This window comes from Schistocerca americana, chromosome X (assembly GCF_021461395.2).
Source record: "Schistocerca americana isolate TAMUIC-IGC-003095 chromosome X, iqSchAmer2.1, whole genome shotgun sequence".
Classification (NCBI taxonomy): domain Eukaryota; kingdom Metazoa; phylum Arthropoda; class Insecta; order Orthoptera; family Acrididae; genus Schistocerca; species Schistocerca americana.
This window is the reverse complement of record NC_060130.1, coordinates 966875665-966891757: the sequence shown is the minus strand read 5'-3', so window position 1 is coordinate 966891757 and position 16093 is coordinate 966875665. Positions and strand designations below refer to the sequence as shown.

General features: G+C 40.5%; 1 protein-coding gene across 1 annotated transcript in view; it reads left to right on the top strand.

The window, feature by feature from the left end:
- The first annotated feature begins 2174 nt into the window (after positions 1 to 2174).
- Positions 2175 to 16093, top strand: part of LOC124555342 — an 856442-nt gene continuing 842523 nt past the window's right edge. Inside the window, exon 1 of the mRNA XM_047129223.1 lies at positions 2175 to 2367. Within this exon, the coding sequence (XP_046985179.1) occupies positions 2340 to 2367 (28 nt within the window). The 5' untranslated portion in view covers positions 2175 to 2339. The remainder of the gene's footprint in view (positions 2368 to 16093) is intronic.

The following is a 16093-nucleotide window of genomic DNA, read 5'->3' as shown; positions in this document are numbered from 1 at the left end:
TTAAATATATAATACACTTGCAGAAAAAGTTGCGCAGCGACTATGCTTCAAGCCCCTTTGCAATTTAAGACAGAATGTTGGACAGACCTTTTAGTTTTATGTGGGCACTGGTCATGCGCAGTGAGCCTCAGGAACTGCTCTTGTAATCCACATGACCAATTATGTTAGTATTTTTGAAATACAGTTTTTTGTCTTTGTACCTTCTTCCACTTTGTTTGCTAGAATGTGTTTATTATATTGACTAATCATTATTTTGTAATCAATAAATATGGGAATTAACTTGTAATTTCATTACATTTTAGCAATGCCAGGATCAGAAGTGATAAACTTGAATTCTGGTACGATTGGAGAGAAGCTGAGAACGAAGAAGATATTCGTGTGTGAGTTCTAGCAAAGAAGATTATATTCTGGAAGAGCATTCTGACATTCCTATGATGGAAAGACAGCCCTCAAATTGCAAATGTCACAGGGGATTTCTGTGGGTCACTACTGTGACTATGGAAGAACACAAAATAGAATTACTTGAAGACTGTGTAATAAATTCATTTGCCTCAATCATTCCAAGGTCATCTGTATGTATTGTTCCATAAACCATGATTAGAATAGTACTTATCATAATATATACATTTTTTTAAACTCAATCATATGAAATGTGTCATCCTCGTTAAAATTATGACCTGCTATTAAAAATTTGTTGCTCATTCAAATGTGAGGAAATGTGTTCACTTTCTACCTTTCCAAATTCAAACACTTTTTTATAGTTGGGAAAATAGCACCGATATGTAATCCATGCGACCATTTGAAAAATATCAGACATAGTGTTATCATACTTACATTTTTTTAAATTGTAATATGGAGGCTAAATATTTTAAGACATCAGTTTAAACTGACTTGTCCTATGTTATATATACACATTCTATACACAATGTAATTAAATTAGACCAAATAAAAATCAGTCAAGAAACTAGACAATGTTTTAATTGCGTCGAGACACCCAACAATTTACTGGTCTTCTGTTAGAGTGTCTAACATTCCTAGGAGCACAGTTAGTGACTGTATGTGGAGGTAATGTCTCACCTAGAGATGGAACTCTTATCTACAAAAGGAAATAAACTAAGCAAAATACTGAACACTTCAAACATATGCTAAGTGGTCACTCATTGGAGAAAATCTATAACAGTTATAATATAGATAAAAAACTAGATAACTTCCTGGAATTTTTCAGGCATCGTTTTGAAATGACATTTCCAAAGAAGAAAATGATTTTTAAAGGTTTCAGCAGATCCAAAACATGGATCACATCACGGATCAAAGTATCATGTAATAGAAAACGAGAACTTTTTGCACGATCAAAACAGATAGCAGCACTTAATTTGCTAATTACTTCAAAAAATACAAATTAATTCTGAGTCATGTCATAATGAAGGCAAAATTAGGAGAAAACGACAAACTGAGTCATCAAAGAAAACTACAACTACATCGAACACTGTACAGAGACTTACTGGGAAAGTGACAACACACAAAAATATTGAACGACAAACTGAGTCATCAAACAAAACTACAACTACATGGAACACAGTACAGAGACTTACTGGGAAAGTGACAACACACAAAAATATTGAACTCTTTCAGGCTGGCCAAGAGATCACTGGTCCAAAATTAGTTGCTAACCATTTCAATACTTACTATACCAAAATCGATGGTAAACAAATGGGAAAAACATCAAACAAAATATTAGAGGAACTTTCAGGAATAGGTGTCCCACTGAACCAAACAAAATTATGTATAATGCCCATGTAAAAATTTTTCTGTTGTTAAGTATGCTTGTGCAGACATCATAAAAATTACCCTAGCAAATTATATTCGATGTAACAATGTTTAAATTAATGAAAGTTTGTCCAACATCTAGGGTATAATATATGTACTTCAAAGATTTCAAGACGTAAAATAAAAAAATAAATAAAATCGTCGCATACCGTCAAGTACCGTAATTAAAAAAAAAAAAAACTTTCTATAGCATGCATCATTGTGTTCGTGAAAACATTTAAAACAACTGCTGAAATTCGAAATCAATTTTGGAATTTTTATTTCCTTCGGCAGTAAAAGTTTTGATTACAACTTTTTTTCCTCGCGCATATTTATGTGCTTTGCTGCAGCGATGCCGACTATCACTATGTAACAGTAGTAGCGAGTGTGACATTGTATTGATTGGAGTTTTGTTTTGTATGGAGGTTGCAAGGAGGGAATTTACGAAACAGTTTGTGATACATCCACTAGTTTGACATTCATTTTACTAATACAGAAAGTATTATTACGGATAAAGTCGTAAGGGAGCCGTTATGGGAGACAACAACAAAGGCGCGAAAGGTATATGACATTTCATTCGATTTTAGTTTGTAGGGAGAGGAGAGCGTTGTATACAGAAAAAAAATACCGAATAAGTTTGTTAAATAGGAATTATAGTCTATTAAAAGGCCGTAGCGGTATCGTTCAAATAGCGATGGTAGCAACAGCGATCAATAAATGCAAATTATTTAATCGTTTCATGCAACAATATAACTACAATTTTCTGCACAATTGTTTAGTTGTCAGCAGTATTCTAACATTTCTTTTTTGCAGCGTTCATATATTGTAAATATCAGTTGACTTAAATTTTGCAATTGACATACATTGTCAGTGTATTGGCCATTTAGGAAATAAAATCATGCGTTTACGTATAAGAGAATAACTTTCTAGTGTCTTGTGTCGGTTTTGTAAATCGGTAAGGTAATCCAGTGAAGCGAATCCATATTCTTTTTTGTGTAATCAGCAGGGTAGATTTTATCCTCTGTTTTGAATGAAACTGAAAGTATATTGTTCATTACCCTACGTATCATCTTGCTATGATACTAGATTTGTCGTCAAAATGCAATGAAAATAAATAGCTCAAAATATACCGAATATGTAATTATCCTTGTAAGAGGGAATGAAAGGTGGTTAGCCTTGGACTTGACAAAGGACCTGCCCCAACAATTGGCAAAAAATGTTAAGGAAAATCTAAGTCAGAATGACCGGACAGAGCAAACTCCATTCTTCTGAGTATGACGCCAGTGTCTTAATGTCTGGACTGTCTTACTCATTTGGGCCCCATTGTACGATGTTCCTTTCTTTTTTATTTAGCATCCATGTATCTCATAAATATAAAATGATGTAGAATTTGTTGTATATGATCTTTCCTAGACAATAGGACATGGAACGATTTGCAGTTCAATCTTAGTTGATAAAATATTCTTATGCATAACATGAAACCATACACATGTCATAATATACAGAATTAGAGTAATAAATGAATATTTATTTATTTTTCTTCAAATGAGCGCTTCAGGTCACTTTGATGAATAAAATAAGCTGCACTGTTTTGCATGCTGATGATTAAAGTATTCCTTGACACTATAAAAACTCTTGCTAATTAGCATTTATCTGCGTGGGTCTTTATTTTTTTCCCTTTAGTATGTGAAATTTTGATACTGTTTTAATTTCCTTTGGTTATTCACTAAAAATAATTTTAGGCTCATAAAGAGCCCATTTTTGAGACATGGCTTTTGTGTGAATTTGACTGGTATTCCCCTAAAATATGATGCCATATCTTAACATCCTGTGTATGAGTGCAAAGTACGGACTAGTGCTGTATCATTACTACAGGAATTTTTCAGCAGTATAAGAACATAACAATACTGACTCAATGTTTTGTTTAATCTTTCTGAGTTTTTCTCCCACATTGCATTTTCATCTAGCCTCACTCAATAAAGTTTAGTATTGGTGGTTTGCTCTATCTTAAACTCCCCAAACACTACTGTTCAGTTGGTTCCTAGTTTGTTTGATGTATGTCTGAAGTTTATTGAAACTGTTTTGTTACCCCTAAATCATATGTTTGCTTTTTCTGCTGCTACTGTGACACACTCCTGTAGATCAGCTTCATTCATTGCTTTAACAAACATGCTAGTGTCATCAGCAAGCAGTACTGTATCCAATCTTACACAGCGGAATACGACTTGCCACTGGTGCCTTCCGGACCAGCCCTGTGGACAGCATACTAGTGGAGGCAGGTGTCCCTCCCCTGCAGTTACGGTGCCAACGTTTGCTGGCCGCTTATGCTGCCCATGTTTTCAGCTTGCCCGGGCATCCAAACTATTGTCTCTTGTTCCCGCACTCGGTCGTCCATCTGCCAGAACGTCGGCCCTGGTCAGGTTGTAGGATCGCGGTCCGCATTAATGAGCTTCTCTGTGGGCTTAGGGTTTTCAATGTTCCACCTCCTTTCTGGGCCACTTTGCATACACCCCCATGGTGTGTTCCTTGCCTTGGCTCGACTTGGCACAGGGCCCGAAGGACTCAGTCCCTCCAGAGGCCTTCCGCCGGTGCTTTCATTCCATCCTGGCCACGTATCAGGGCTCTGGCGTTGTATACACTGGCGGTTCGCTGGTTGCTGGTCGTGTCGGTTATGCGCTCACTCTAGGGGACCATTCCGAACAACGTTCCTTGCCGGATGGCTGCAGCGTTTACACTACTGAGGTGGTCGCCATCTTTTGTGCCCTAGAGTATATCCGCTCCTGCTCAGGCGAGTCCTTCATGATCTGTAGCGATTCCCTGAGCGGTTTACGAGCTCTCGACCAGTGTTTCCCTTGTTCTCGTCTGGTGATGGCTATCCATGAGTCCCTGCATACTCTTGCCCGTTGCGGCCGCTCTGTGGTCTTTGTGTGGACCCCCGGTCATGTCGGTATCCCGGGCAATGAGCATGTTGACCGCCTGGCGAAAGAGGCCACCAGTAAACCATCTCTGGAGATTGGCCTCCCGGCGACTGATTTGCGGGCACTATTATGCCGCAAGGTTTTCGATTTATGGGACACTGATTGGCGCAACCTGCCCGTGCCAAGCAAACTCCGTCGTATCAAGGAGACGATGAGTGTGTGGCGGTCATCCATGCGAGCCAACCGAAGGGACTCAGTCGTCCTTTGTTGGCTCCGCATTGGCCACACCCGACTGACGCACAGTTATTTACTGTGTCGTGCGGATCCACCTCTTTGTCGTTGCCGGGCGTCCTTGACGGTGGCCCATATTCTGTTGGAGTGCGCCCTTTTAACTGTGCTCAGGGAGACTTTTGCACTGCCTGATACGCTCCCTGCGCTTTTAACCGACGACTCTGCCATAGCGGACTTAGTTTTGCGTTTTATTCGGGCAGGGGGATTTTATCGCTTAATGTAAGTGTGTGTGTGTTTTTGTGTTGATTTTGGCCTATGGCGTACAATTTTAGTCCGATTTTTTAATGTGTTTCTCGGTGGTTGGCTTTTCCTTTTTTGTTTCTATGGTCGGCCAACCACCGTCACACTCTGTGTGATTTTAGTTAGGCCTGTCTGGTGTTTGTCTACGTTTCTATTGTTCTGTGTCATCTGTCTCCTCGTCTGTTGATCGTTTTTATTCTCTGTGGGTGTTTTTAGTATTTGGAAAAAGGGACCAATGACTGTAGCAGTCTGGTCCCTTGAATCCCCAAACCAACCAACAAACTGTATCTGCTGCTGATATATGGCTTGACATATCATGTATAAATATTAAGGACAGCAATGGTCCCAGTACTGAGATCTGTGGCACCCCATACCTCACTATTTGGTCTGCTGATGAGTAAACTTTGCGCAGGTGTACTTCTACAGTTTGATACCCGTTACATAGATAGGATCTGAACAAATTGTATGCCCCTCCACGAATCCCATAGCATTATACACTATGTGACCAAAAGTATCCGGACACCCACAAAAACATACGTTTTTCATTTTAGGTATCATTACGCTGCCAGGTACGCCATATCAGCGACCTCAGTAGTTATTAGAGATCGCGAGAGAGCAGAATGGGGTGGTCCGTGGAACTCGCAGACTTTGAACATGGTCAGATGATTGGGTGTCACTTGTCATATGTCTGTACGTGAGATTTCCACACTCCTACACATCCCTTGGTCCACTGTTTCGTGAAGCGACACGTACACCACAAAAGTGTAAAGGCAGACATCTGTCCAGACCATCACATAGGAAGTCCATACTGCACCAGGATCCATTGCAAGTACTATGACAGTTAGGCAGGAGGTGAGAAAACTTGGATTTTTTGTATTCGAGCGGCTGCTCATAAGCCAAACAACGCCTTGCTTGGTGCAAGGAGCATAAACATTAGGCGATTGAACAGTGGAAAAACGTTGTGTGGAGTGACAAATCACCGTTCACAATGTGGTGATCTGATGGCAGGGTGTGGGTGTGGTGAATGCTTGGTGAACGTCATATGCCAGCATGTGTAATGCAAACAGTAACTTTCAGAGGCAGTGGTGCTGTGGTGTCGTCGTGTTTTTCATGGAAGAGGCTTGCACCTGTTGCTGTTTTGCGTGGCACTACCCCACCACAGGCCTACATTGATATTTTAAGCACCTTCTTGCTTCCCACTATTGAAGAGCAATTCGGGGATGGCAATTGCATCTTTCAACATGATTGAGCACCTGTTCACAATGCACGGCCTGTGGCGGAGTGGTTACACGACAATAACATCCCAGTAATGGACTGGCCTGCACAGAGGCCTGACCTGAATCCCATAGAACACTGTTGCGATGTTTCGGAACGCCGACTTCTGCTAGGCCTCACCAATGGACATTGATCCCTCTCCTCAGTGCAGCACTCCACGAAGAATGGGCTGCCATTCCCCAAGAAACCTTCCAGCACCTGATTGAACGTTTGCCTGTGAGGGTGGGAGCTGTCATCAAGGCTAAGGGTGGGCCAACACCATATTGAATTACTGATGGAGGGTGCCACTAACTTGTGCTTCATTTTCAGCCAGGTGTCTGGATACTTTTGATCACATAGTGTAGTTTCCCGAGTAATAAATTATAGTCAGTGACATCGACCACCTTGGATAGACCCAAAAACAGGCCACAGTTTAATCCGTTTTTGTCTATGGAAGCTATGATCAGTTTTAAAGTTATAGATTGCTGTTTCAGTAGATCTCTTTTTCCTAAAACTGTTGTTTCCATTAACTAATATTCGATTTTTATTAAGGAAATGAGTCTTTCATGCATTAGGCCTACTCTTTCAATTTCTTTTGAAAATACAGATAACAGTGATGTAGGTCGGTAATTGACAACACCAGACTGATCATCTTATTTGTATACTGGCTTGATGATCTATGTTTTAGTTTGGCTGGGAAGACTTCTGTGCTAATGGTATAGTAATGATGTCAGCAAGTTGGAAATCTGTGTATCTTGCACTGTGCTCTATTACTTTGCCTGGAATACCATCATGAAATTATAATTTTTAACATATTTATAGCATTTCATACCTCTAATGTATGAGCAAGCAGTAAAGGAAACAAAAGAAAAATTCGGAGTAGGTATTAAAATTCATGGAGAAGAAGTAAAAACTTTGAGGTTCGCCGATGACATTGTAATTCTGTCAGAGACAGCAAAGGACTTGGAAGAGCAGTTGAATGGAATGGACAGTGTCTTGAAAGGAGGATATAAGATGAACATCAACAAAAGCAAAACGAGGATAATGGAATGTAGTCAAATTAAGTCGGGTGATGCTGAGGGAATTAGATTAGGAAATGAGACACTTAAAGTAGTAAAGGAGTTTTGCTATTTAGGGAGTAAAATAACCGATGATGGTCGAAGTAGAGAGGATATAAAATGTAGACTGGCAATGGCAAGGAAAGCGTTTCTGAAGAAGAGAAATTTGTTAACATCGAGTATAGATTTAAGTGTCAGGAAGTCGTTTCTGAAAGTATTTGTATGGAGTGTAGCCATGTATGGAAGTGAAACATGGACGATAACTAGTTTGGACAAGAAGAGAATAGAAGCTTTCGAAATGTGGTGCTACAGAAGAATGCTGAAGATAAGGTGGGTAGATCACATAACTAATGAGGAGGTATTGAATAGGATTGGGGAGAAGAGAAGTTTGTGCCACAACTTGACTAGAAGAAGGGATTGGTTGGTAGGACATGTTTTGAGGCATCGAGGGATCACAAATTTAGCATTGGAGGGCACCGTGGAGGGTAAAAATCGTAGAGGGAGACCAAGAGATGAATACACTAAGCAGATTCAGAAGGATGTAGGTTGCAGTAGGTACTGGGAGATGAAGAAGCTTGGACAGGATAGAGTAGCATGGAGAGCTGCATCAAATCAGTCTCAGGACTGAAGACCACAACAACATAACATCAACAACCTCTAATGTAGTAACGGGATATAGAATCACAGTTTCATCATTCATGTCGAGTAGACCTCTGAAGCTGACAATAAACAACCCACTGTTCCCCACGAATGTCGTCCTGCCCTCATTTCGCTCCACTGGAAAGAAACTGGGTCAGGATTCTCCACCCCTCCCATGAGTAGTGAGATGTCAAACTCGGGAGAATGACAAGACATTATTATCATGCACTATACACTGATATGCCACAACATTATTACCTGTGCCCACTGCAATGTTGGATGCTGCCTAATGGCATTGCGAGCACATGTCACGGTAACAAAAACATGTAAGCAGAGCAGACGCAGATGGGAGATCACCCTAGTGAAGATATGGCTGCTAATGGGGAAATCCATTGAGGTAAGTGACTTTGACAAAGGACAGATTATTATTACGCAGAGCTTGTGAACAAATATCTTGAGAACAGTGAAGCTGGTCGAATGTTCGCATGCTACTGTTGTGAACATCTACAGAAAGAGGTAGGATAGTGAAATTACTACTAGGCGTTACATGGTTGGATGTCCATCATGACTCTCCACAGAACATGGGGTTTGGAGGCTTATCTGATCTGTAAAGTAGGATAGATAGTGATCTGTTGCTTTTATGCCAAAAAGAGCACAATGGTGGTGCATGCGCAAATGCTTTGGAGCACACTATTCATCGTACATTGTTGAACATGAAGCTTCACAGTAGACCACCACCTACATGTTCACATGTGTACCCAATGACATCATCAGTTAAGATAGCAGTGGGCATGGGACCATCAGGATTGGAAATGCCAACCAAGGGGAAACATGTCAGCTATTTGGGTGAATCATATTTTTGCTACACTAGATCGATGATTGTCTCCACAAATGCCGTCATTGAGGTGAACAGTGACTCAAAATCTGCAGCACGCCACAGGCACGAGCTGGTGGGGCAGTTTATGCTGTGGGAGACATTCTCTTGTGCTTGTGTGAGAGCTCTCATAGTAATCAAAGTCACACTGACAGTTGCAAACCGTCTGCAGCCCTTCATGCTTGATGTCTTCAGTGACGGACGTGTCATTTTTCATCAGTATAATTGTCTGTATCTCAGATCCAGAACTGTGCTGCAGTGGTTTGATGAGCATTGTAGTAAACTCATATCGATGTTCAGTGACCAAATTCGCCTGATGTAAATCCTATGGAACCTCCACAAAAAACTGCCAGATCCCTGATACGCAGTGATATATATCATTCCAAAAATGGACAAGTAAGCTATTAAGAAGGTGGTCATAATGTTTTGGCTTGTTAGTGTAGATCTTGGCATGTGATTTTCTTTTTGAAAGCATTGGAATTTGACATGGTGGTATGGTTATCCCCTTTCATTTTTGGCTACTACTCTAGAGTCTTCTAACTAATATTTTATTATATATTCCGCATTTCTTATGGACATTTTAGTAGCCTTTTTAAGAAAATGTATTTTGGTAATAATTTTCACCTCCTTGTGGAATTATAAAATTTTATTTCCAGATATAAAATGCTGTTTTAAGTTTTTTTTGTTGGTACATATAAGTCCAAACTGTCTCGTGTCCCATGATTATGCGCAGCACTATTGGTGAAATACGTACTAATGTTTTCCCTGATATGCACATTAGATTGGTAGGTGTACTCACTTGCTGCAGCAATAATACTAAGTTTTTAAAATAGTTCTTTATAGTGAGTGTTGATTATTACTTCTAGTTGTTATTCTTATGGCCCTTTTCTGCACTTGAACAGTTGTACTCATGTTTTGTGCCTTTGCTCCTCAGAAAAGAATACCATAGCTAAGAACTGAGTATATGTATGAATAGTATGTTGCCTTGAAAAATTGACTGTTACAAACTAATGGCAGAGCCCTAAGAATAAAACTTGCTGATAACTTTTTTGACAGCGTCTTTTTGTGTTCATTCTTTGTTGATTGCTTGTCAATATTCATAACTAAAAACTTTGTATTTTTTTCCACAATCTGTGCTTAATGTGACTTAGTTGTTTTCTCTCTTTATGATGAAGTACATACTGTTTATCTTTATTTTCAGTGTTAATTTATTGCATGTTGCCCAGTCTCATCATTGAGAGTTTCATTTGCTTTTAGAACCATATTGGACCCAATATGCTACCCTGATGAACACCTGATGTTATATGCTTCTTGAAAGACAGTTGTTTTATGTAAAATTTATCTTTGACAGATGTGTGAGCTATTTCTAACTTTTGCACTGTTTTTCGCAAATAAGACTGAAACCACTTACTTGCTATTCCCATTACATTGGATGCTTCTGGCTTGTTCAGTAGTATTTTATAGTCACCAATGTCAATTTATATCATACTTCTCACACTTCAGAAACCAAATAGTGCTTCATGAAAAAGGTGGTAGATATTCATGTAACTCGTTAGTCTGTCTTTCACCATTGACTGAACTATTTTTGAGAATGTATAGACAGTGGTGAAACTTGCCTGTAGTTTTCAGTACTCCCAGCATTACCTTTCTTTAGTAATGGTGCAGCTTGTGTGTGCCGTAGGTACTCTCAAAAAATATCTGTACGAAAGGACTCCTTTTGTTATGTTTCTTAAAGGGCATTCCTACAGAGCAGAGACTGGAACTGCAGCCATGTGTGCCTCATTTCTTATAGTTAAATTTCGGTATTGTCTTCCTGACTTCAATCTCTGTCGTGGGGAAACATTGTCATTTTGCTTGCTTCGTAACTTGTTATTCATGCTTTTTGCCTTTTTAGAAACATATCGTTACAACTTCTTCATAAAACAAGTGACACAGTAATTTACAAAATTTGCCAATTCCTTAGAATTTTCAATTATTGTAATGCTTTCTATGATTTGTATGTTCGACTTTCTCTGACTTTTTTTCAGTTTGTTGTTTTATGACTTCCCACACTGCCTTATTTTTTTTATATATAGTAGTTTGATTTTTTTTCAGCAAATGGTACCCTCCTGTATATTTTTTTATACCAGTGAATGTAATCCAAGAACTGTGGATTAGTGTAGTCAGTTTTTGTAAAAAAAATAAACTGAAAATTTTGTGCGTCAGGAAGGACTTTATAATATCTGCAGTTGTCCTTCTATTATCCTTCACTGCTGGTGCTTTTGCAGATGCTGCTACTTTCGGAAATGTCTTCTCAAACATTAAACAGTGTGCATAATTAAGAGAACTTAGCATCTGCATTGTTTTCCATGTACACTTCATCTGCGGTTTGCTTTGGCAATGCTATAGAATAAAGCACATATTTTACCTTCAGAGAAGATACTTTTGATGGCCTACAATTTTCTGGTTTTTACCAAGCCTTTTACTAGCTTTATTTTCTGATAGTAATGATCAGAAATGTAGATCTCTTGTAAATATTTCACGGTATTCCCTGTTGAAATCTGTATATACATAGTCTAAGATTGATGCCAAACTTTCTGACACCCTAATAGCAGTGTTTTAATGTTTGTGCCATACCAAAAGTGTGCAAAATGTTTAGGAAGTTTATTATTAATCTCACCCTCCAAACATGTATCAATAATATTCATGTCTTCACATATTAAGATGTTAGTTTGTAGGGACTGAGGCGCTTCCTTGGACTTCGGCTAATTTGTTGCACAAGGTGTTCACATTATCGCTTGGTCATCAGCACTCACACAGAATGAATATCTTCTTATTGATTGCAATCTTTGTTGTCTCAATGGCTGCCAGTTCACAATGTTTATCTACACTAATTGTGAGCAGTTTCCTCTAGCTTTAAAATTGTCACCTCTCATATAAATACATGATCCCCCTTCCTTTTAAGGTAGTTCTCTTGCACAGTCATATGATGACAGCTCTATTTGCTGCATTTCATTCTGTCTACACCAGTGCTCTGTAATGCTTACTACCATGCTGTTCAAAGACTGTAATTCAACTTAATTTGATGTACTTTTATTTTTAATAGACTGTACATTATGATGAAGAATAGATAATTCCAAGCAAATTTCTGTTGTGTTTGTGCACTCTGGTGTAGTAAGTTCTACCTTCTGTGAACACATGGAAGAAATCTCGTAACTAGTTGAGATACTTTTAAAGTAGGAGAGCCTATTGTCATGATTTATCCAAAAAAATGTGTAGTCCTCCTACCCATGACATGAAGTATTTGACTGTGTTTGGCCCAACACCCACATGGCTATAGTCTCACTAACTGTGCCTGCCTCCCTTTCCCAGTCCTGTTGATGTGCTGACCTTGCCTAGTGCAGTTCCATCTTCCAGTAGTTCCGACCAGTACCAGTGCATTGTGTGTCTGGTCAGTAATCAATGCCATCTCCAGCTCCACATTGACTCGCCATACAGCATTGTTAAGGCAAGGCACTTTCACGCCACTGGAACAGCTCAGGCATGCTCACATTGGTGCCATCTGTTAGGGAAACTCTTGCTCAGACCAACGTATGCATGTAGACTCTGTCCCTATCCAAGCTAGGGAAACTCTTGCTCAGATCACCATATGCGTTGTAGACTCTGTCTGTATCCTAGATGTTTCTTGACTCCTGCCCCTATCCTTCTTATTCATGGGCAGACTCTGCTGCACATTACCTACTCCTATACCACCCTGAGTATCCTAACCCCTCAACCCCTTGCGGGTCTGCGGGTTAGAATAGGCCCGAGGTATTCCTGCCTGTCGTAAGAGGTGACTAAAAGGAGTCTTACACATTTCGGCCTTTATATGATGGTCCCCTGTCAGATTTGACCTCCATCTTTGTAAATTTTCCTGAAGAGCGAGCCAATTGGGGAAGGCGTCTTACATGGTGCATCGTGTTAGTGGTGCATTGAGATCTTTAGCCCACTTTCTCGTTGTTGCATTGCAGTCTTGCTCATTCTCCATCTCCTGGGCAAGGACACCTTCCTGGGTGCATTTCCCACCATGCAATATGCAGTGTTGCTTTCTGCACCAATGATAACCATGGACTTCTTAGCGCCTCATATCCAGTGCAGTAGCCAGTCAGTTGTGGTGGGGCCACCATGTACCCTGTTGGTTGTAGCCCCCTGACAACACAGGGATCGCTCTGCTGATGACTGCACCGTTAACTCCCGAAGTATGCCACAGAGTAGATGCCGCTCTACCTGGGGCATCGGGACTCCCGGCAATGGCCATCCTGCCAGGTGGCCCTTGCTGAGGCTGGGTGGCACCTTTGGGGAGGGCCCCTGATCGGAGTGGGTGGCATCAGGGCGCATGACACACCATGAAGCATAGGAGGTCATCTCTTGGTGGTGGTCCACCGCCACTAGTCACTAAGCGGGCAAAGTATAACTTCAGTGTTAAGAAATATGACCCCAAATTGTTCCCCTCCTTGGCCCCACCATGAGAGGAATGCCAGCCTAAGGGTGGCAGTGAAGTTCATTCGCCCCGGTACCTCGTATATACGAGAGTTGATGGGGAATCTTTCATGTCCATGAAGCCTCAGTTTTTTGTGGAGCATTTGGAGGACAAGTTTGGGGAGGTGGAGGGCTTGTCCAAAATGTGCTCTGGGTCGTTCTTGATAAAAACAGCACCCTCTGCCCAGTCATGTGCATTACTCGCTTGTGACAAGTTGAGGGAGGTTTCTGTTACCATCATGCCCCATAAGAGCTTAAATATGGTCCAGGGTATTACATTCCACAGGGACCTTCTTTTGCAGTTTCACGGTGAGCTGCACACCAATTTAGAATGATGAGGTGTTCATTTCCTCTGACGCATCCATCAGGTTCCAAGGCATAATCAGATTGCCACTGGTGCCTTTATCTAGGCCTTCAAGGTTGACACATTGCCCGAGAAGGTCAAGGTGATGGTCTACTCCTGTGACGTCAAGCCACATATCCTTCACCCGATACGATGCTCTAAGTGCTGAAAGTACAGCCATATGTCTTCCCGCTGTACTTCCAGCGTCACATGTCGAGATTGTGGACATCCATCACATCCCAATACTCCATGTGCCCCGCCTCCCACATGTGTCAACTGCAGAGAGCATCGTTGTTGTGGTCTTCAGTCCTGAGACTGGTTTGATGCAACTCTCCATGCTACTCTATCCTGCACAAGCTTCTTCATCTCCCAGTACTTAATGCAACCCCCGTCCTCTGAATCTGCTTAGTGTATTCATCTCTTGGTCTGCCTCTATGATTTTTACCCTCCACACTGCCCTCCAATGCTAAATTTGTGATCCCTTGATGCCTCAGAACATGTCCTACCAACCGGTCCCTTCTTCTTGTCAAGTTGTGCCACAAACTCCTCTTCTCCCGAATTCTATTCAATACCTCCTCATTAGTTATGTGATCTACCCATCTAATCTTCAACATTCTTCTGTAGCACCACATTTCAAAAGCTTGTATTCTCTTCTTGTCTAAACTATTTATCGTCCATGTTTCACTTCCATACATGGCTACACTCCATACAAATACTTTCAGAAACGACTTCCTGACACTTAAATCTATACTTGATGTTAACAAATTTCTCTTCTTCAGAAACGCTTTCCTTGCCATTGCCAGTCTACATTTTACATCCTCTCTACTTCGACCATCATCAGTTATTTTGCTCCCCAAATAGCAAAACTCCTTTACTACTTTAAGTGTCTCATTTCCTAATCTAATTCCCTCAGCACCGCCTGACTTAATTCAACTGCATTCCATTATCCTCGTTTTGCTTTTGTTGATGTTCATCTTATATCCTCCTTTCAAGACACTGTCCATTCCATTCAACTGCTCTTCAAAGTCCTTTGCTGTCTCTGACAGAATTACAATGTCATCAGCAAACCTCAAAGTTTTTATTTCTTCTTCATTGATTTTAATACCTACTCCGAATTTTTCTTTTGTTTCCTGTACTGCTTGCTCAATATACAGATTGAATAACATCAGGGATAGGCTGCAACCCTGTCTCACTCCCTTCCCAACCGCTGCTTCCCTTTCATGTCCCTCGACTCTTATAACTGCCATCTGCTTTCTGTACAAACTGTAAATAGCCTTTCGCTCCCTGTATTTTACCCCTGCCACCTGTAGAATTTGAAAGAGAGTATTCCAGTCAACATTGTCAAAAGCATTTCTCTAAGTCTACAAATGCTAGAAATGTAGGTTTGCCTTTCCTTAATCTTTCTTCTAAGATAAGTCATTAGGTCAGTATTACCTCACGTGTTCCAATATTTCTACGGAATCCAAACTGATCTTCCCCAAGGTTGGCTTCTACTAGTTTTTCCATTCGTCTGTAAAGAATTCACATTAGTATTTTGCAGTTGTGGCTTATTAAACTGATTGTTCGGTAATTTTCACATCTGTCAACACCTGCTTTATTTGGGATTGGAATTATTATATTCTTCTTGAAGTCTGAGGGTATTTCGCCTGTCTCGTACATCTTGCTCACCAGATGGTAGAGTTTTGTCAGGACCGGCTCTCCCAAGGCCGTCAGTAGTTCTAATGGAATGTTGTCGACTCCCGTGGCCTTGTTTCGACTCAGGTCTTTCAGTGCTCTGTCAAACTCTTCACGCAGTATTGTATCTCCCATTTCATCTTCATCTACATTCTCTTCCATTTCCAGAATATTGTCCTCAAGTACGTCGCCCTTGTATAGACCCTCTATATACTCCTTCCACCTGTCTGCTTTCCCTTCTTTGCTTAGAACTGGGTTTCCGACTGAGCTCTTGATATTCATACAAGTGGCTCTCTTTTCTCCAAAGGTCTCTTTAATTTTCCTGTAGGCAGTATCTATCTTACACCTAGTGAGATAAGTCTCTACATCCTTACATTTGTCCTCTAGCCATCCCTGCTTAGCCAGTTTGCACTTCCTGTCGCTCTCATTTTTGAGACGTTTGTATTCCTTTTTGACTGCTTCATTTACTGCATTTTTATATTTTCTCCTTTCATCAATT